This window comes from Lepidochelys kempii, chromosome 6, assembly GCF_965140265.1.
Source record: "Lepidochelys kempii isolate rLepKem1 chromosome 6, rLepKem1.hap2, whole genome shotgun sequence".
NCBI lineage: Eukaryota > Metazoa > Chordata > Testudines > Cheloniidae > Lepidochelys > Lepidochelys kempii.
The window spans coordinates 128207551-128230057 of NC_133261.1; the positions used below are offsets into that span (position 1 = coordinate 128207551).

Genomic DNA, 22507 nt, shown 5'->3' on the forward strand with positions numbered 1-22507 from the left:
CACAAGTTGGATGTTATCTCACCCACTTTGTGTTTCTAATATCCTGGGACCAACCTGGCTACAACAACACTTCTTACATAGGTTAAACAGGCATTAAAGGACTATCCACGTACCTCTGTCCCCTTATGAGCCTGTGAACAATGGGAGTTGTTCCTCTTTTTGTTAGTATTTAAACCGTGGGATCTCTGTTTTCCAGCTAACCCCATTCTGTTTTGTGCTTGTGTTTACTTACAGGGTTGTAGTGTTAGAAAGTAGGCCGACAGAAAACCCGACTGCACACAGCAATCTCTACATCTTGGCTGGACATGAAAATAGTTACTAAGCAACAGTAACCCAATGCAAATAACAAGAGAATGAATCCATCACATAAGGAAAAAAGAACCGTTAAGGAAACTCAAATACAAGCTGGACTGTAACTTGCTTTTTCTCTTCTTGATATCTTAATTATCTGGTCTGTAGGGTAGAAATCAATATTGTACTTTTCGCAGCTGGAAACGGCTAGTTCTGTCTCTTGCCACTGTGTGGCTGGTTATATCAAGTTTGCTTAATAAAAGCTATGAGATAAATAGTCCTTTATTTGTTAATCCTAGGGAAACACAGCCTTTAAAAACAATGCAATAAAGGTGCCATAAAACATTAGGTAAATACTTCCTCTGGGTTGTCCTTGTGTCCTGTAGATATAAATATAGTGCTGGCCAGTCCCCCTTTATACTGAGTCTTATTCTTAATAAAGATGATTTGCATAGGAAGGGAAAGGATCAGCAATGCTTTTCATTTTTAAATCTGCCATTCCGTATGGCTTTGTAAAATAGACTATTTAATCTTTATTTATTAATCTGCTGCTAGAGTGGTGTAATGTGTCTCACTTTTAGCAAAAGAGGGTTGCAGAGCAGTTTAGCATTTTTACAGTTGTATAAAGACTTGATGATTCTTGGTCCTTGTAGCAATGTAGTGCGTTGTTGAAGGGGGTTATAGTACAATGTTGGTGGTTCCTGTATAAATGCAGTTTTGTACAACAAAGTATTTTGTATTCGTTTTGCCTACAGAGTTGCTATAAAAGGGAGTTTGATATTTACTGAAATAATAGGTGTAGAGTATATACGAAATGTAATATTGACACCTGAAATGTTATTAGCGGGTGGGTGTGTACAGTATACGTGTGAGTGTGTGTGTCATTGACAGGCAGTGATATGTAATATATACATGCTTTATTTTCATAAATTAGGGATAACCTGTGTGAAATTAAATGGAAGCGTAAGTGGATTGTGCCTGGTCATCCTTAAGGAATGAAAATAACGTATCCAACTGCCTACAACGTGTATTTTATTTATACTATTCCAGAAGGGAGCCTGTAGGACAACTATGCTTATAAGCTTTTTGTATGTATAGTTGCTCACGTTGTTACTTGTCAGACTGTCATTTAGTGATGGTTGTTTCCCAGTTGTTTAGTATAAATATCTATGATAAGAAGCAATATTCTATAATAAAGCTTTGAGTCACGTCTCCTTTTACCCCTTCCCCCTTTTTTAGTTTGTCATCCATACTTTATCACCTTATTCCTCCATTAAAGAGTCACATTGCTTCCTATTGTCTGTGCTCATTAATTAACATTCCGATGGTACCCTAAAGAATTAAATGCTACCAGGTAGACTGCTCTTCATGTCCTGTGTAAGGGGTGTTGCTACCCCAGAATAACACTCTAGCCGTGATGTAAGCAGAAACAGTCCAGAGGCTGATGCAGGAGCAGTTATTTAAAAGTTAGGGTTTATTTTAACACTTAATTCTACTGTATACTGGGGTGTCCCATTCAATCTCAATACCTGCTAAATTAATAGGGGGGAAATAGGTTCAAACCTTCACAATTCATTTCAATAACAGAACAGAGTAAATGTAACAATACCAAAAGGCTTTGTCGCTAAGCTGTGGTGACAGATTCTAAGGCAAACGTGGGTGGTTTGATGTCCTCTGATCCGCTGAGAGAATGAAGAGCCTCATTTTCCTTTTGGAAATCAAACGTCTTGATTCACAATTAATATTGCTGAAATTAACAATGGGTAGTTGGTGAATCTGAGGAATCAGGAGTGTCGGGTCTTGTTTGGTGCATCTAGAGTTCATATTGTTCTGATGTCTTGGCAGGAAGATTGAACTGCATAGATTTAAATGCTTTGTCCACTTAAGTTGTCATTCAAACCTAGTTCTGTAGTATTGATTTGACAGTTAAATCAAGTCACTGTTTGTAGTTCAGAAATTGTATTGAAGTTTATAAAGACCTTAAAAATATTCCCAAACAGTACACTGAAGATTGGATAACATTGAAATAATGTAGCTAATTATAATTGTACCAGAAATATTACAAGAGTAGAGCCCAAGTTTTGTATTTTTGAAGAATCGGAAAGAAGTTTGTGTCATTCTGAAAGTCCATTATTTTGTTTTCTAAAGCAATGTTTTGGATACTAGGGCCCAGCTGATTTCTTCCTAAGCTGTGGCAGGGAAATCACAGGAACTGGTGCTAGTCCATGGTCTGGTTGTTGAGAAACACTATTCTAAAGTAGTCTTCTCTAGGAGTGGGAGGTTCTCCAGTCATCCAATAACTGACTGTACAAAAAGTCTGTGGCTATTGAGATTTTTAACAGAATCCCAAATGGCAAAGCAAACTAGATAAAAATATTTTGTTTCTGCAGATATTTTTTCAGCTGTATTATGTATTTGAGCGAGAGGGGATTCATTTAAGATACTTTTGGGCTGACTTTTCAAATGAAAAGTCTTAATAAATGATGGTGTCAGTATGTCCTTGTATTATCACTTGGTTTGTTGAGGTAAAATAAATCACAAACTTTCAATGGTAGTTACCTATATTTTCTAGTATAGAAATGCCATATGTAAAGGTGATTTATTACTAAGGCCTGCTCTACACTTAAAAATGAGATCTACCAAGGTACATCATTCAGGACTGTGCAAAATTTCATATCCTGAGTGCTGTAGTCAGGTGAACCTAACCCCCTAGTGTCAACATGACTAGATTGTCAGAAGAAATCTTCTGTAATGCAGGGGCTTTAGTGTAATCTTATTTTAACTGTATTAGAAGTAGGACATATCTGTTAGTATGGCATGCTTTAAAAGAGCAAAAGAAAAGTACAGCTCTAGAAATGCCGTACAGCAAACATCACTTTGACATAAATGGTCTCTTCCCCCATGACTTGTAGCTGCTATAGACATTTGAGTCTAATATTGTCGATACCTTGTATGTTCTGTAACATTTCAACCAGGATAAAATACCCTAGGGTGCAATTATTAGCACTAAATATGAGGCTCGCTCACACACTCCAGTACCTTTGAAAGGTGCCGAAGTATTAATTATTGTGAACAAGTTTTTGTGTATTCAATTTAAGACTTAAACAGGCTCCCCAAGTTCTTTGAAATGCAAACAGCAGATTCCGCAAGCAAAAGGGGTTAATTAATGTGATCAAATGTATTGTAAACTGAGAAACAGCCGTAATGAGATTGACATCTGAGTTAGTCAAGGAGGAAGGGTGCAACACATCAATGAAGCCCGAAGGTGCTTCCAAGTAGAGATGTGGGCCCTAGAAGGATGCCATTGTAGCATCCAGAAACAGCCAAAGGATGGCAGCTGGCTACTGAGGAAACTTTCTGATGTGGATGCTGGCTTTTAAACTCTTGCATTTCCACTAGGTTGCAACCGAGACTGGACATGTAGATGGTTTAGCTAGACTTTCCTGCATGTTCGTTTATGTTTGAGAAGGGTGGGTAAGGTAATATCTTTTATTGGACCAGCTTCTGCTGGGGAGAGACAAGCTTTCCAGCTTATGCAGAGCTGCTCTTGAGCTCTGAAGAAGAGCTCTGGGTACGTTCCAAATCTTGTCGCACCATATTATCTCACCCACCTTGTGTCTCTGACATCCTGAGACCAACAAAGCTACAACAACACTGCATTTATAGTGTAATTTTCTTCCTTTTCAGCCTCCTGGCCCCATGCACTTCATTTGATACCTAGAAGCCCTGTTCGAGGTTGGTTTGGAACAGTGGGAGGTAAATTGATAACTGACTTTAGGGAAGGCAGGAGGTGGGCCCCGCTTTCTTGCCTGAAGGCAGGGGCCGTGGAGGCCGCTTGGCTGGAGATGTAGGCCAGTGTGGGTGTAAGGAGAGGGGGAGCGCCCTGTGCCTGGAGCCACTTGTCATGCTAATATGCTGCGCCACCTACCCCAACCCCGGGGCATATAGGAGCTGCTGCTTTTTGAACATGAGTCTCTAGGGGTACCTCTCCCCAGGCTCGCAGAGCCAGCCTGCAGCCCTAGACCCAGCCCCGGGGGGTGACACTCTGGAAATAGCTGGGCGGGCAGCACTTTGAAGTTGAATCCTCCCTCCCCCTCCCTAGGCTTTAGAGGCCCAGCTGCAGGTTCAGAGCCCTGTCTACACGACTAGTTTGAGAGCTTTAACCCAAGTCTGTAAACTGGGGTGGGGGGGGGCTTGCTCCAAAATGCTGTGTAGACATCCCCTGAAGGTCTAGTGTGCGGGGTGAGCTATTTCCATTGGCCGGAGAGGATCCACAGCGGGCACAGTCGCAGCTGCTGACGGTGCAGGGGGCTGGGTCTTGTCTTTGCAGAGCAGGGCCTCTGGAGGGGCTGGGGCCGGCCTCCGCACCTGGGGGCCAGCGTGGGCAGGGCAGGGACCTCTGTTCTCTCTCCGGCACCCAGAACACCGGAGTTTTCATGGCAATAAAAGGGGGGCGAGTTTTTAAAACGATGAAAGGAAATACAGTGCTTCCTCCCCCTGCACCGTTCGCCCGCGGAACTCCTGGCTGCATGATGCCACTGAAGCCAAGAGTTTAGCAGCCTCCTGGTGCGGGGGCTCCGAGCCCCACCCGCCTTGCCACCTTCGGCCAGCGGGGAGCGAAACGCTCCTGCCCCGGGGGAGGGGTCCCAGCCTCTGCCCGGCGCCAGGTTCTCCCCGCAGGGCTGGAGCTGCGGGGCAGGGGCAGGACCCGGCCCTTGGAGCCGGCGGCCGGGCACTGGAGTATCCAGCGTCGGCTCCTCCCCGCGCGGCCGCGCCTCCCCCGGCACCCCGCGCCGCCGGCAAGCGGGGGGTTACATTTTAATTTCCAAGCGCGGCCGGCGAGCAAGGGCAGGACGCGAACCGGGGGAGAGCTGCGGGGCCAGGGGCTGCAGGGAGACCGGGGCGACCGGCCGCTTCCCTGCCCCGGCGTGCGGCTCGGGCGTTAGCTCCCGCGGGGGGGACGGGGCCGGGGCCGGGCCCGGGGGGCTGGCGGCGCTGGGGCGGCTCTCCCGGCCCCGGGGCGCCCGGGCCATTTGGTCAGGTGCCGCGCAAGGTCCCGGCTCGGCCCGAGTTGAGAGCCGCCCTTGGAGAAGGTTCTCCGCGGGCCATGGAGAAGTACGAGAAGCTCGGCAAGATCGGAGAAGGCTCCTACGGGGTGGTGTTCAAATGCCGGAACCGAGACACCGGCCAGATCGTGGCGATTAAGAAGTTCCTAGAATCGGAGGAGGATCCGGTTATAAAGAAAATCGCCCTTCGAGAGATCCGGATGTTAAAGGTAATTGCCTGGCTGGCTGTTAGCCCTCTAGGACTTGACCTTGCCACCTTGTGACGGCGGGTAGCCTGGCTGGGGTTTCAACTCTCCAAGGTTTTGCTTATTCTGAGCCAAATAACATCTTGCGGGGGTAATTTCCCCAAACCTCCCTAACCCAGATACAAATATCAGGTGTCTCTAATTTAAGTGAGCTGTAGCTCAGGAAAGCTCATGCCCAAATAAATTGGTGAGTCTCTAAGGTGCCACAAGTCCTCCTTTGCTTTTTGCGAATACAGACTAACACGGCTGCTCCTCTGAAACCTGTATTTAGCCTGGTATTTCCCAAAGCATCCTAAGGAACCCCCTTGGCTTTCAGAAAACCTGGATTTGTGCTGGAAATGGCCCAACTTGCTGATCACTTTAGATAAGCTATTACCAGCAGGAGAGTGGGGCGGGAGGAGGTATTGTTTCATATTCTCTGTGTGTATATAAAGTCTGCTGCAGTTTCCACGGTATGCATCCGATGCAGTGAGCTGTAGCTCACGAAAGCTCATGCTCAAATAAATTGGTTAGTCTCTAAGGTGCCACAAGTCCTCCTGTTCTTTTTGCGAATACAGACTAACACGGCTGTTACTCTGAAACCTTGGCTTTCAGTGGGATTTGAGGGGCCAATTCCCCTCTGCTCTTTGAAAATGCTAGCCTTCCTGATTTTGAAGATCTAGCAGCTGTTTCCACTTCTGCTGGTTTTGGGGGGGGATTATAATTGTTCTGTATAAATATCCCAACAGAGCTGATTTGAATTCTGGGGAGAAAAGTTCAGAAAGAAAAGAGATCAACAACAATCTCTTCCTTTATCAGGAGTTTTTATTGGGGGGGGGATGTATATAATCCTGTGGCTTTAGATGATGATTACATTACTCTTGAATATACAATAGCTTAATGTTCCAAACATTCGTTTTTCCTAAGCAGTCTTTACAGAGGGTAAATCGACGGGAGTAGCCAACAAAGCCCCTGCTGAGATAGTTACATGGAGGTTGTGTGGTTGATTTCAGAGAGTACCTTTGGTAGTAAGATTTGCTAAATAGCCATTTGATGGATGCGATTGTATACCCATGCCGCTGGGTCATCCTTACGAGCGATTGTGTGCAGTAGGGAAACGCACAGTCTTGCTGACGTTAAGGGAGGTCTGAGAGTTAAGACTTGGAGGAACTTGAAATTCGCGTGTGATGGGGAGCATGTGTCGTCTCAATCCAGCGCGAATACACGTCTCGCTTAAAATGTAAATTGACCTTGTTCTCACAACCAGCCTGGCCCAGAGAGGAACAGATTCGCTATGTCAATGCACTGGGCATTGCAAGAACGTCACTGCTTTCTCAAATCTAGCTCCGAGGCCAGATGGAGCTGTGCTTACTCGTCTGGAGTAGGACCTTATTCTGCGAGTGGCCTCGTTGGCAGGGAAGCCAGACTTTCGGCCCTGAGCGTGTGCACAAGATACCTCGCTACAAGCCCACCAGAGTTGCACAGGCTGGTCGGCAGCAGGCTTCTTTTCCCCACCCAGGTTGTCTCTCCCTAGAGGAGCAATGATCATGGCAGGTGGCAAAGCTGGGTTGTGGAGCATGTGCAGACCAGGCCCCCCGTCCACCACTTCAGTTGTGGACGTACTGCTGTCTTGGGCCTTGACCCTGCAGACCTGCCCATCTGAGTAACATTCAGCTTCAGCTCGTGTTTGAAATTGCCTGTTTGCGTAAGGGCTGGCGGTGTTGGGCTCTTCGTTTGGAGACACCCAGTGAGGGACTGAGAAGAGGCCTTGTAGCTTCTGCTCCTCAGGTCTCCTGGGTGAGAAACTCGTTGCTCTGTCGATCCTGCTCTGGGCTACCCGTGTGCACGTGTTAAATCAGTGTATGTAAATTAATAAGGTTTATTTATCTCTGTACGTTTCACAATAAAATACAATAAATACTTTAAAACAGTGTAAGGAATCATCAGAAACGGTGCTCGTTAGTGCACTTAAATTTGGCACACATTAAAAACCAAAAACCACAAGGGAAACTCCCAGACAACCAAACCCGTTCCTATTCTCATGGGCGCCAGGTTTATATAATTTTTGGTGGTGCCCAGAATGGGTCCAAGCAGAGCCGACCCATCTATAGGGCAGACCGGGCCAACCACCCCGGGCCCCACGCTTCAGGGGGACACGGAGTCCAGAGTGGCCTTGGGGGCTAGCAGGGGGCCTGGCACCAGCAACGCTGAGCAACCCGGCCTCAGCCCGCTCCGCCCCGCCCCCATCCCAACCCTTCCCCCAAGCCCCTGCTCCCACCCCGCCTCTTCCTGGCTTCCGCCCCCTCCCCAGAGTGATGCTGGGAGCCAGCGGAGTGGAGTGGGGTGGGCTGGGCCAGGTCGCTCGCTGCTGCTGGCTCCAGGGCCCCCCGCTAACTCCCCCAGGCCGCCCTGGATCCCGCGTCCCACTGAAGCGCGGGGGCCCCCAAAGCGCGGTAAGCCCATTGGTGGAGCCGGGTCTACCTTCTTAAATATTGGTGGAGCCCAGGCACCACGGGCCCAAAAACTCGCCTCCTATTCAGACTGCTAAGGCTGAAAATCGACATTCTGGAACGTTGTCCTTTATATAAGCTGAAAGTCAAGAATTTAGGATGTTTTAGCACAAAAAGCCTGACACAAAACACGGAAATATTTTCTGAAGGGTCTTTTTAAAAAATTTCTTTATTTAAAGATCAATGTTTAGAGATTTCTTCCCCAGTATTAGCATTTCCCCCAGTCTCTGGTTTCTACCTGGCATTTTTCCCAGACTCCACTTTCTGCTTGGCATTTATGGAGCAGTAAGAGACCATTATCCGCTATCACTGTTCTTTTCCATTATCTTAATTTGCTTGTTGGGAACCAAACAACGTTTCTGTTGCTGTAAGTATGAGATTTCAGTGTGACACAATAGTTTTGAAAATGTCCCCAGAGCTGCTCTTGTTATAAACCATGGTCCGTTCTGGTATTTTATGACCTGTTTTCATATAAATGTGTGGGGTCCTGACGCGAGAGAGGTTGTGATAAACGAAGCTGAGGCTTCCTCCTGCTTCCGTCACAGTCAATGGTAGAAGACCCATTTGTTTCATCTGAAGCAGGATCCGATCCCTGTTTACAGTCGTGGTAGTGACTCCAGAACCATTTTAGGATAAAAGCACCATTGGCAAGGGTCAGGCTTGATGGAGAATATGGGTTTGTTGCCCTGCCAGGAACAAACTGGGAAACTGCAGTTCTATCTGTTTAGATGCATAATTCTTCCTAACAAACTGCACGAAGCTTTATGTGAATATGAAAGATTTGCAAACGAACGTAATAGTTACAGAAGCTGCTTGTCAGAAGCATGGATGATAAATGCGTCTTCCCCACGCCCATAATAATAAAGAACCCAACAAACTGCAGGTCATCACCAAAAGATCTGTTTCAGAGTAGCAGCCGTGTTAGTCTGTACCCGCAAAAAGAACAGGAGGACTTGTGGCACCTTAGAGACTCACCAATTTATTTGAGCATGAGCTTTCGTGAGCTACAGCCCACTTCATCGGATGCATTCAGTGGAAAATATCTGTGTTTGGAGTGATGTTGATTTAACAAGTGGGGACCTGCTCCACTATCTTTTAAACTTTTTCTTTGTAAATAGTAACAGATTGTTTGTTAGCTTATTAATTAAGGTATTTCTTGGCTTAGGCAACACACTGTTTGTCTAAGATCCAATGAGATTATGTTTCATCAGTGAAAAACGTCCGTTCCCCCCCCACCATAAATATTTGTTCTGCAGAGTAAATATTTTATGGACAAAGGTTTGTGTAACTAACAAGCTATGGTAGCTGGCTCAGAAAGATAGCCAGAGTAGGCAGAGAGTGATGGCTTTGAAATATACAAAAGGTACTACTGTGAAAACAGGGTCAGTCTTTGTATAAACTGTATCCCCGACAATAGAAACCCGATACTTGCTGTTTCTAGAAGGATGAATTTTAATGTTGCCAGCTGATATAGTGCTGTGCGTGGGGCCTCAATTCACAAAACGCTCAAAGGCATATATTACAAAACCATAAAAGGTGGGCGTGGCTTTACAAAAAAATCCCGCTCTGTAAGGTGTATGGCTTCTGGAGACGCACGCTTCAGATGGAGAACGGGCCTTTGACAAAGAGCTACTAGCAGATTGCAAACACACACATTCATTATTAGTATTCTGCGTTACAGAGGCCCTGGTGGAGATCAGGACCTGTTTGCGCTAAGCACTTTAAAATACATTGTCGGGGACAGTCCCGCCCCAAAGAGTTTACAGCCTAAATCGACAAGACAGATGAGGGATTAGAGGGGTCGGGACTTGCCAAAGGTCAGACAGCAGGGCAGCCGTCATCTCATCATGTACAACCAGCCCCACTGCTGCTGATCCCACAGAGATTTGTGTGCAGTGCTCAAGGCTCCAGAACCTTTACTGAGTCTTCACACAGCAACAGGGCTGCCTGGGAAATCGTGTTTGGTGGCTTTGGAAAGTGCCCATAGCAGGCGTGTGGGACTTAGTCTGTAGGAAAACCTCGATCCCAGGGAACCTCGCCCAACACGTGTTCCCAATAGTACTGCACTCAGGCGAAGCCAACAAACTGAGTAGAGCTTAAATCATGCTCGAAGGAAGAGCTGTGTGAAAAGCGGGGTGGGAAAGCACGGCAATGAATTGACCAAGCAGTTTGGGCTCGGTGTCCACTTGGTTAGACTTACTCGGGGCTGGGGAGTTCCACTGGAATGACCCTGGAGTCAAGAAGACCCTGCCCTGGCCGGAATGGTGGCATGTACAGCAAGAAGGATAGCCATGGAGGATAGGTCCATCAATGGCTATTAGCCAGGATGGGCATGGATGGTGTCCCTAGCCTCTGTTTGCCAGAAGCTGGGAATGGGCGACAGGATGGATCATTTGATGATGACCTGTTCTGTTCATTCCCTCTGGGGCACCTGGCATTGGCCACTTTTGGAAGACGGGATACTGGGCTAGATGGACCCTTGGTCTGACCCAGTAGGGCCGTTCTTATGTCAGCTCTGCTGATTTCATTTGGCTTGGGTGGACATAGGAAAAAAGGGTCACTGAAGACTTTGGACCTGATCCTATAAGGTGCTGAGAGGTCGACTCTGACTGACTAATGGAAGTGGAGGCTGCCTGCAGAATTGGACCCTTTGGGAGAAAAAGCTGTCAGCTGGCTCACTTTGCTTTCCGGCAAGTGGTGCAGTTCGTGGAGAGAGGCTGGCACCAGACCCCGTGTTCCTGTACCAAGTTGCAGACAGACAGCCTGGCAGAAGCTGGCTAACTTAAAGGAAGCCCAAGTAGAAGTGAATTATGATAGTTGAGCTTTGGAGATGAAGACGGGAATGACCATAGTACAGTCCCCACTGGCGAAAAGTGCCAATTTTCCAGAGATCAGGAGGTGGGATGAGCCACTAGGATACTGCTACAATGTGGCCTTCCATGTTGAAGGACAAATCCAGGGATGACCCTAAATTTTCTCCGTTTGGCTAGTGGCAGTCGTGCTGCTCAGTGAATTTGTGAAAATGCTCATGGGCTAGGCTGTCTTGGTTCAGGGACCCTCCTGCAGGCTGGGCATAAGCCACTTGTATCTCATTCAAACCCACAGCCGGCTGAAAGGCTGCCTCAGCCTTGGGCTGCGCTAGGACCCTGCTGTGTTGGGTGAAAGATTCTTGGCCGATGACGGGCAAGTGCCGCCCTCTGCTGCGACCTCTGTTATAAGAATGAGTGCTGGTGTACTGAAAATTCTGGAGCGATGTTTGCATGGGTATCTCCAAAGCAGCCCAGAGATGGACAGTTTAAGGCTCCAGTGAAAAGATGCCAACTGCTTGAAGAGTTCAGCTGGGAACTGGAAACCACATTGGACCGGGGGGGAGGCTGCTCAGACTCGTTGAGGCAGCGGTGAGGTAAAGAGGGAGAAGCTGGGGCCTCTAACCTTCAGCTCGCCCTCTCCCCACTGCATCAGAAGAATTGTCTGAGAGTTTAAAGGGGTGAAAAACTTCCCCAAAGTGCCTGAAGTTGCTAAGAGAAGATCTCTTGGGTGAGCTAAGCCTTGGCCAGCAGGTATAGCTAACATAAGAACGGCCATACTGGGTCAGACCAAAGGTCCATTTATCCCAGTATCCTGTCTTCCAACAGTGGCCAATGCCAGGTGCCCCAGAGGAAATGAATAGAACAGGTAATCATCAAGTGATCCATCCCATGCCGCCCATTCCCAGCTTCTGGCAAACAGAGGCTAGGAACACCATCACTGCCCACCCTGGCTAATAGACATCGATGGACCTATCCTCCATGAATTTATCTAGTTTTTTTTTGAACCCCGTTATAGTCTTGGCCTTCACAACAGCCTCTGGCAAGGAGTTCCACAGGTTGACTGTGCGTTGTGTGAAGAAATACTTCCTTTTGTTTCTTTTAAACCTGCTGTCTATTAATTTCATTGGGCGACCCCTAGTTCGTGATCTGTTTGTGTGGAATTGCTGAAGAATTGTCCTGAACAAAGTTTTTGCTTTTTGTTTTATGGCTCAACTCCTGTTTTAGTTTCCCCTCTGTGAGCCTCTGACATAGCCCATAGCCTTTTCTGTCAGAGTTAAGAGCAAGTGTATCCTGTTTCTCCACTCCTGGGCAGCGTTTGTTTGGTATGCTAAGGACCAACGAGGTATGTACGTGGGGGAGAGGTCTAACGTGACGCCCTTTTGAATGTGCTGTTATCAGATCAGAGAAAATAGCAGAGCAACCAACCCTCTGAGAACTTGACTACACAAACTACAGGTGTCTCCTGTTCGCTCTTCCCTTGGAAAGTGAAACACCAAATTCCCTGGTAAAGGCTGACTAGGACGTGCGGGAACTGGCTTTGACACATCCCCTTCAATGAGTGAGCTCAGTTGCCAAAGGAGCCCAGTTCCACCGGGGGCCACCACCAGCCCCCAAATGCCACTCGGCTCCCAAGAACTGCCGACAGCTCTAAATCATCAGTAAGAACCGATTTCCTCAGGCAATTCACACTGGTCAGGTCGCAAGCTGATCTGAATTCCCAGAGAGAGATGCCAGCGTTTCAGGTAGGATTAGCTCTGCATCCCGTCTCCTTCTCAATGGCCGTTCCCAGCAAGGGAACAGTGGAGCCTAGGCCAAAGGGTAAAGAGAGAACTCTCCCCGTCCCCTCCCCAACACCTGTAAGTGCAGGCCAGGACCCTGGGCACCAGAAGACGACCCCTCATCTCTTCTGTCAGCAGTGAACTGAGCCCTTCCCTACAGCCTGGAGACCGTCCTAGGGCTGCAGAACTGGAACTGGGGAAGCAACCAAAACAGGCCAAACTTGAGTGGTGGTGTGACCCCATGCGCCAGGGTGCGAGGCCGCTCACTCAGATTTGCTGCCCCGTCACGGCGTCGTGACCTGATGCACAGGATGGTGGTGCCGCTCGGATTTGGCCTGGCTGCCCCTCCGTCGTGTCAGCAGGGAAAGGTGCCCAGCCATTAGGCCACCCAGCTCCGGACTGGGGCCGGGGGGAGGGGCCCTCTCTCGTTGCTCCCTTGCCAAGTTCAGGTTCTCAAAAGTGGGGGGCAGTGGCCCCTTGTCACCCCCATCTCCGGCCCCTGCTAAGACCGTCTGGGCTGCAGGTGGAGGGTTGAGCCTAATTGCAGCCCTGTTAGGAGCTCAGACAAAGGGCCTGGCACCCAGCCTGGCACCTCGTTTCCTGCTCTGACATCGATATGGCAGCGAGAGCCGACCCGCTTCTAATTTGTTGATCTGGCCAAGTGGCAAGGGAAAACCACGACCGCAAGCAGCTGCCAGGTTTGTCCCAGCTGGCAGGAAGGCTGGATTTCCCCCATTGCCAGTGATCTGGGGTGACTGATGAACCCCCGTTTGCTCTGCAGAGGAGGTGATGCAGCGGGTGCTGGGGTGGAGGCCGAAAGACCCGTCTATAGTTGGCGATTCTAATAGTCATGTCTCATTAGTGCTACATTGTGACTGAAAATAATCTTGACTCATGGACCTCTCCAGGGCTCCACTGAAATGAGGTGGGTTTGCGTGTGAAATGACGACTGCTGAACAAAGTGGAAGTGGTTGGCTGCGACTGACATCACGCGACTGTCTGTGCCTGCTGCTGACTGTTTCCTTCCAGTTGTGTAGTAATTGGCCCTTATTAGGAACGATAGTCCTCATCGTCACTCCTCCATGGGCCTGTGTATCCCACCTGGGGTAAGTGACCAACCCCAGAAACGCTGAACTTTAGCTTCAACGCTGTCTTGGGAGTTTTCTCTAGTGCCCTGTCACCTACCAATCCGAGCCTTCCCCAGGGTGATCAAGGGGATGTCTGTACTGCAGGGATAAAGCAAGTTATCTACACTCAAGTTAGCTAGCCCAGCTTGGGTGGGAGTGGCCACATTGCAAAATAGCCCTCTGGTGCTGGAGCCACACTTCCGGAGGGCTAAGGCTTCTGGGGGCAGGCACGTCATATGGTCCATAGCATTGCAGTGAGCTGAACCGCTCTGAGTTGTTTCCCAGTGAATTGGGCAGCCAAGTTCTCTCGCTTCCTGGGTGCACAGGGGAAAACCTGGGTTGGCATTGGAGAGCTATCCGTGCTCGAACGGCACTAGCCGCGTCCACGCTGCAAAGAGCTTGGGTTAGCCCAGGGGAGGGACCGGGGGACAGCCTCCCGGGCCAGGAGCTCAGGAGCCGGGCAGGATGGTCCCGCGGGCTGGATGTGGCCCCCAGGCCTTAGTTTGCCCACCTCTGCTCCAGACAGTGCACCTCTTGTGTGGCTAACGTCACCTGCTTTAGAACTCGTGCCCTGTAACGCCGGCTACAAACCGCTGCAGTGTTCAGAAATGTCCTGATGTAGGGTCCAACCTGCACCGTAAGGTGAAGAATAGAGTTCCAGTTTATGAACCACACAGCAACGCAGTGCATGAACATTACTCCTTTCCCTAGAGAACAATTACTGCACCCGCCGGGCACCTCAGCTCTGGCATTGCAAAGGGAGTGAGAAAAAAAATTCAGTGCAACTATTTCTCAGAAACTGAAGGAAAAATAAGATCTTTTCCCGATCAGGTTAGTAGAGGATTGTGTAGCTATAACCGAAAGCTGTCATCCATGCCACCAACTTACTAAATATAGTATATGTAGCTGCAACAGGTGACCACAAACAGTACTAAGTGGGTTGGGATTAGGAGGGGGAAGTCTTCCCTGCTGCTGCCTGACAACACCCAGTGGTGGCACTAAAAAGCTGAACACAGCTTTCTTTAGCTAGACCCCATCTACAGCAACGCACAAAGGCACTGTGAGAGGTAATGGCAGATTTATGGGGCCTTTGAGTTCACAATTGTGGCTGGGGACTGACTGATGCATTAAAGATCTGAACGTTCTTTGCCCAGAGCTGTATTGTTCAACTAGAAATTAATGATCTTAGCTGCAGCCTACTAAAATTCTGCACATAAGCTGTAATTTACTAGCCGAGTTTAACCACGCATCCCTCTCCTTGGTCTCCCTGGTGGAGTCTGTAGAGCTTAGGAGAGTAATCAAATACCTGCAGCACCGGCTTTCAGAGCATTGTTCTTGTGGTGCTTTCCATGGGGAAAGTAAATCTGGATACGTGATATTAAAAATATCCCAACTTTTATTTCAAGCTCCAGTTCAAACACACACCGTGACTGTTCCGCATTAAGGACTGTGTACGGATAAGCACCTTTGAAACTTTGAATAGGTTTGAGTTTTTCTAAACAGTGGCGACCATGGCCTGTTTGTTCTCTCCTGCGTGTGCTGCGTTAACACAATTGTCACTTATAAAATATATATATATGTATTTGGGAGAGTCTCGCCTTGGGTCTGTGTTTTACTGCGACATTGGATATGTGGGCACAGGCCAGTCTGACACATACAAGCTGCTCGGGTTTTTAAAGCCTGCTGCATTTCAATGATCTGACCCTATGATTGGGAGAAATCCTGGCCAGTTAGTCTTATGGGAAGACTTCTAATCGCTGGGCAAGATCTGGACTTATTCCAGGAATCCCGTGGGTTGTTATCTGTCTGTGCAACCCTTACATCCAGAGGCTGGGTGACTGAATTTAAACCTCCCAGCTATTTTGAGGGTGTTTCCTGTTGGTAGTAATGTACCTCTGAAATCTTAGCCCGGGCTAAAATTCACATGACTGGGAAGAAAAATTCCTGAAAGGTGAATACATATTTTTCAATGTTTGGCCATTCTGTGCTCTCTCCAGTCACCCTGCCTGCCCCTTTCATTCCCGTTCCCCACTGTATTCCCCTTCCCACCTACTGGCCAGCAAGGATCTTGCTGTTGGAAGGGCTGTAATATGGCTTTGTTTAAAGTGGGTTTCAGAACCAAGCTGGGAGCGAGGGTCCACAGTTCTTGCCATCTAGGCTCACCCCAGTAAACTCAGGGCTCTCTGGCTCCTTCTGGTGGCTGGACCATCTAGGCTGCAGCAGCCCCAGAAACCTCCATCTGCTCACAGAGCTGGGCCTTTCAGCTCTAGCAATAAAGGTTCGTGCTCCTAGATCCGAAGATAACGAGATCAGTGCCCACTGCTGACAACCCACCCAGCGGCATCATGGTCCATGTGGGAGCTATTTTAGAGACAAGAATAGGGATGCTGGTGGAGTGGGGAAGGTGTGAGGTTGGGGAAAGGAGAATGGATGGATTTACCTTGGGATATACATGCCTGTTCTTCCTGTGGTTTGACAGCCGCGTTGTGACACTTTCCCCATCCCTCCCTTTCTCTTTCATGTACGTTTTGGTGGTGTTACTTCACATGGAGGGACTAATAATCTGAGGGTGGCCAGAGTCTGTGTTACAGGGGCCCCAGTCACAGCAGAGGGACCAGTGAGAGAGACTTGCAACTTCACAGGGTAATCGTTAGGCAAATTGGCTTTCCACAGCCATTCAGAGTGCAGCAGTTTTGCATAACCGGAGTCAGCTGTGTGTCCATTAGTAACTGCCCTGTGCTCTGATGGGCAGAACCAATTGCATTTCAGCATCGTGTGCTGCCATCTGCATCGGGCAGGGTGGGGACCCGGTTTGTGGCTCTTGAAGGGTAACGGTCTGTATGGTGTAAGTGAAGCTGTTTCAAGGCCTGAAAGATGAATGGTACCTACTGCTGCCCTCTGCTACGCTATGTCTTGTCTGTGGAGCACACAGACAGTACTGATTTGAATAGGCTGGAGCTCACGTCTGCTCTTCTCCTTAAGAACTCACAGCCTGCCGGGCAGGGGATGTTTTCAGTTCTCTTGCTTTCAGCCAGCCAGATTCCATCTTCTGCCCCAGGGACAGAAATAGAACTAAATATGGGGGGGGGGGGGGCGGTGGGTGAATACCTGTGTTTTGATAAAGGACGTATATTTGCGTGGGGATGGTTAAAACCGGAAGGTCTCATCCAAGCTCCTGAGTTTCATCTGTCACCTCTGTAATTCATTTGGGTGGCCCCTGACTCGTGTATTATGATGTAGGTCGGAGGTTCTCAAACTGTGGGTTGGGACCCCAAAGTGGGTCGCCAGGGCTGGTGTTAGACTTGCTGGAGCCCAAGGCCGAAGCCCAAGCCCCACCGCCTGGGGCTGAAGCCGCCCTGGGCACCAGGGCTCAGGTCCCAGACCCTCCGCCAGGGCTTTGACTTTGGCCCCCCCTCCACGCCCGGGGTGGTTCAGCTTAGGCTTTGGCTTTGGACCCCTGAGCTGCGGCAGCAGGGCTTGGGTGGGCTCAGGCTTCGGTCCCCCCGTCCTGGGCTTGTGTAGTAATTTTTGTTGTCAGAAGGGGGTCGCGGTGCAATGAAATTTGAGAACCCCTGATGCAGGTGAATAGGAGCTTTGCTACATCGCTCATTATCTCGGATACTTCTACCTTGTCTCCCTCCACCCCTGCCTGTAACCTAAACAGCCCCGATCTTCTCAACCTCTACATACACACACACACACCCCTCTCTCTTTTCCTGCCTTCCATCGCTTTTCCTGCCCTTTGGCTGTGGTCCTTTTCTAACAAGGCTACATCCTTTGTGAGAGGAGATGAGCAAACTCACCATAGTATTCAAGGTGAGAGCAAGTCATTGACCTATCTAGTGGTGGTATCAGTATCATTCTGTATCCTTTCTTAACATAATCTAGCATCTCTTCTAGTGCTGTTGTGCTTAGAGCAGATGTTTTTACTGAGCTGTCCACAGTGCGGCTTTTAACCTGCATGGTTATATAGAATCCATCACGCTGGAAAGAACTATTCACACTCATATTTACCTTGCACTTCTCTATTTAATCCGCAACTGATTTGTCTTGTCAGCCAAGACCCTCCTTACAGTCTTCTCCAATGCTGGCTAATTTAAATAATTTTTCTCCACTGTCTTGCTGCTCGTTCCCTTTTCTGAATAGTTTGTTCACGTATTAAAAGGTGGCCTAGTACAGAACCTTGGAGATGCCTTGTTGTCAGTTTCCTATGTTGAAAATTCATTGTTTATTCTAAAACTCAATCCAGCACAAAATTTAAGGATGCCTGTCTTTGTAAGCATGCGAGTAATGGGACTACTCATCTGATTAAAATTACCCATGTGCCTAAGTGTGCTGCTGGATCGGAGTCCAGCTCTGTTTTCTATTCCTTTACCACTTACTCGTCCATGCACCTTCCTTAAAAAAACAACCAAAATACAAATCAAATGTTGACGATACCAGGAAGTGGAATAACAATTTCATATTGCAACAGACGGCCTAAAAGATCCAGATGTGCCACATCTTAATACGCACATTAAGAATCTTGGTCTGAAGTCCTTTGATAAGGAAGCCCCTAATACCATGCAAAACAAAAACAAAAAATCGTTTCCAAATGATCCCCTCAAAAGTTGAGACAGTGAATTAGCAAAGAAAGGAGCGGGAGGTTTCACTGTCATTGGTGGAGATTCTCAATGTCTTAGTCCCAAAAAGCTTCTAACATTTATATGAAAGGTTTTTCAGCAGCTCTAAGGTCTTACTTTGTGTATTTCCAAGCCATTATCTAAGGAGACTCTCTTCTTTCACTGTGGTACAATCAGAGGCTAGATACTATGTGAAGGGTGATGCAGAAATACCTGTGATGCATAGAAATTATTTTTTGCATACCAACATCTTCTCTAGTAGGTGGCTGTTTAAGTCCAGTTTATCTGTGGCCCCAGCTGTCTCCAGAAATAACTAACCACTAGCCTCTTCCAGCCCTGGTTGTGGCCGCTTGGTCCCACTATTGTACAAGCTGGCTGATTCAAGGTGTTTTGTGTAAGACGTGTTCTTTGCCCCAAAGAACCAGAACTTTCATCCCATGAAAACTTTCATTCCCCCCCTGCCCCGCACCCCGCTTTTCCGTTCCAAGCTGCGGGATGGGGCGGTGAGCCGTCTAGGCTGCGTTACTAAGTAGACCGCTCCCTTGTGTGTTCACAGCAACTGAAGCACTCCAACCTGGTCAACCTGCTGGAAGTCTTCAGGAGGAAACGGAAGCTCCACTTGGTCTTTGAATACTGTGACCACACAGTTCTCCATGAGCTGGACAAGTACCCGCGGGGGTGAGTAGTCGACCTCTGGGCTGTGGTGGGGCTTGGGGGAGAGCGAGGGAGAACATAAGAACGGCCATACTGGGTCAGACCAAAGGTCCGTCAAACCCAGTACCCTGTCCTCTGACAGTGGCCAATGGCAGGTGCCCCAAAGGGAATGAACAGAACAGGTCATCATCAGGTTCCAGAGGTTGACCGTGCGTTGCATGAAAAAAATACTTTCTTGTGTTTGTTTTAAACCTGCTACCTATTAATTTCAGTTGGTGGCCCCTTGTTCTTGTGTTATGAGAAGGAGTAAATAACACTTCCTTATTTACTTTCTCTACACCAGTCATGAATTTATAGACCTCCCTTAGTTGTCTCATATCCCCCCTTAGTTGTCTCTTTTCCAAGCTGAAAAGTCCCAGTCTTATTAATCTCTCCTCATACAGAAGCCGTTCCATACCCCTAATAATTTTTGTTGCCCTTTTCTGAACCTTTTCCAGTTCCAATATACCTTTTTTGAGATGGGACGGCCACATCTGCACGCAGTATTCAAGATGTGGGCGTACCATTGATTTATATAGAGGCAATATGATATTTTCTGTCTTAGAAAGGAAAGTTCGTGGGAGTCACTTACCGCCCCAGAATGCTCTCGGGAGGGTCTCATTAATAACTGTCGGGGCGACGTGAAGGCTGCCCGGCACAGTGCACTTGACCCTCTCGGTTACTGTGGCTTAGCAATGCTGTCCGAAAGAATTGCCCAAAGAGCCTGGGAGTGGTGCTGCACAGAGCTGCTCACCAAGGAGATAATGTCGCTCAGCCTGAGCATTCAGAGTAATAGCTCGCCTGCTTGACAGGAGCAAACTGAAGCGGAGAGAAGGGCTTGAGAGACCTGAAATCCTAATGCTGCAAACAGCCCCCAGGCCCAGAGCCTGCAGCTTTCACTTGGGGCAGCAGTAGTCGCCTTCCATGTCCACCTCCATGATTGCTTGTGATTAGCAATGAAATCAACTTGTGGGTGGCTCAAGAAGTGGCTGCTGGCTTCCTACCAGACAGGTGTCCATCAGCCACCCTGCAAAGCCCACCTTTCCGGCCGCCTGTCTGTATTATTTTGTGTGTCCCCCTTTAGGGGATAGGTGCCCAGGCGTGAGATGAACTTGGCCTGCAGCCACACTGTTTAGATGAGAAGAAATAATAACCCAGTCTGGCCTGGCTTGCCAGCCAGTCTGATGTGGAGTGAGCATCAGGCTGAAATTCTCTCTCCCACCCTCACCAAGGTGGATGCTCCGGGTCTGGGTTTGAGCTAAAGGGGAGGGCAACTTGCCTGTTTGTGGTTGATGGAGAGTCTAGAGGGCTTTGCTGTCTGGGACTATATTCACTCTAGCTCCTGTGATAAACCCAGCATCCAATTCCTGTTTAGAGATTAAAATAATCTCAGGCTCAGGTGATTGCGCTCAACTTTACTTTCGCTGGGTCCAATAAAATCTCCCTCTAGCCTGTCCCGGCTGGGCTCTTATTGATTGCTTAGACTAGATTATGAGAACTCGCAGTGGTTTTGCTATTGTCTCTTCTCCGGACCCCCCAGTTCTACTGAGCAGAGCACGTTGACTCGGCTCAATCTGTAGCCTGTAAGGCCAGTTACCCAACCCATGAGCAGTTATTAATAATGTGACGGGCATGATCGGTCGGGCAGAACTCATGGCTTTCTGCGGTCTGGCTCGCTTGCCGAACAAACAGAATCGGGCGCGGCTTGGCAGAGAGTTACCCTGGCATGTACCATGCATGCGCCGCTGTGTTTATGTGCGTGCCCCCGAGAGCTCTCAGCGCTTCCCTTCTAGCAGCCATCTGCACAAAGCAGGAGCGGTGTGTACAGAGGACAGTAAACATTCTCCTTTCTGGTGTCTGTCTGGTTTGTGACGTCATATAAACGATGCTCTACTGAAATGTATGACCGGGAGTTATTCCTGGTGATTTGGTGCTATGGAAATACTCAGCATAAGTTTATAAATCATTTTGCAGGCCTCACGTTAGATGAATGGTTGGGTAGGAAGCTAATTGATTGAGGGGTTGGCGGAACAAAAGCCGTTGTTCTCATGGGTGCGTGGCTTCAGCAGAAGAATTGGACATGCTGGTGGGAGATAAGGTTTGTAAGCTAGGCAGCAGCTTCCCTAGCACGCTAGCTAGAGTCTGTGAACTTGGAGTCAGGAAAGGGGATGCATTGTCCCCGTCAGGGAAGACCCTGATTTCACTGTCTCTTCCTTCCAGACAACTCCAGTTTGAACTAATAAGTTTACTGTAGGCTAAATAGATCGGATGCTTTATTTAGAATAATCTTGGTCTCTGTTACTCTGAACAGAGAGTTCTCCTGAGAACGGGGCTGTGTTTGTACAGACCGTAGGTATGTGTTCATACTGCGCTTAGCACGATGGAGCCTGACTGGAGCATCCATGTGCTCCGATAATCGAACCTGTTCTCCGTGCGTTCAGGGCCTAGCAAAATGGAGCCCTCGTCTGTGATTGGGACCTATTCTGCAATACAAATAAGTACCAGTACATAGATCCTCATTGGAGAAGGGCTAAGGGCTAGGAATATAATTAATGCCAGTCAACATGGCTTTATTGAAAATCGGTCTTGTCGAACCTGATTTCCTTCTTTGAGGAGATTACAGGTTTGGTTGATAAAAGTAAATACCTATATGTGATAGACTTGACTTAGGACCACACACTGGTCTGATTAAAAAATTAGCACTATCCAACATCAATAAAGCACAGGTTAAATGGATTAACATGTGCTTTGATATTGGATAGTGCTAATATTTTGAATAGATTAGGGGGCATGGATCAGCATTCACGTCACACTGCCCGTCAGTACCCGGGTCGGGCTGGGAAAGCTAATGAGCCAACCAGCGGACCCAGTTCAGTGATGAGTGGGGGAGGGATAGCTCAGTGGTTTGAGCATTGGCCTGCTAAACCCAGGGTCGTGAGTTCAATCCTTGAGGGGGTCATTTAGGGATCGGGGGCAAAAATTGGGGGTTGGTCCTGCTTCGAGCAGGGGGTTGGACTAGATGACCTCCTGAGGTCCCTTCCAACCCTGAGATTCGATTCTATTCTATGAATGCTGGTCACATGCGGCCTGAGACACATTGCGCATCCACTAAGAAGAATGGATTAAGGTGTATCTCAAAAAGTAGCTGTCAGTAGTGAATTACCATCAAATGGCCTGTCCCTAGTGGGGTTCCACAAGGATTGGTTCTAGGCCTGACCCTGTTCAACATTTTCATCAATGCTCAGCAAGTAAATATAAAGTCACTGCTGATGGAAATTTGCAGGTGACACAAAGACTGGCAGAATAAGCAATGGCAGGGCAGTTACACAGAGTTGTCTGGATTGCTTGGTAAGCTGGGCTTTTTAATACAGCCAGATGCCAGGTTA

At 48.2% G+C, this 22507-nt stretch overlaps 2 protein-coding genes across 8 annotated transcripts in view; both read left to right on the forward strand.

Moving 5' to 3' along the window:
• The window catches only part of MAP4K5 (mitogen-activated protein kinase kinase kinase kinase 5), an 89421-nt gene extending 87834 nt beyond the window's left edge, over positions 1-1587 (forward strand). For all 6 annotated transcript variants that reach the window (XM_073350194.1, XM_073350196.1, XM_073350197.1 and 3 more), the window contains one exon: positions 235-1587. In XM_073350194.1, coding sequence (XP_073206295.1) covers positions 235-322 — 88 coding nt within the window. In that variant the 3' untranslated portion in view covers positions 323-1587. The remainder of the gene's footprint in view (positions 1-234) is intronic.
• Positions 1588-5003: 3416 nt separating this feature from the next.
• CDKL1 (cyclin dependent kinase like 1) overlaps positions 5004-22507 on the forward strand; it is a 34050-nt gene continuing 16546 nt past the window's right edge. For both annotated transcript variants that reach the window (XM_073350202.1, XM_073350203.1), the window contains exons 1-2: positions 5004-5566; positions 18985-19106. In XM_073350202.1, coding sequence (XP_073206303.1) covers positions 5399-5566; positions 18985-19106 — 290 coding nt within the window. In that variant the 5' untranslated portion in view covers positions 5004-5398. The remainder of the gene's footprint in view (positions 5567-18984; positions 19107-22507) is intronic.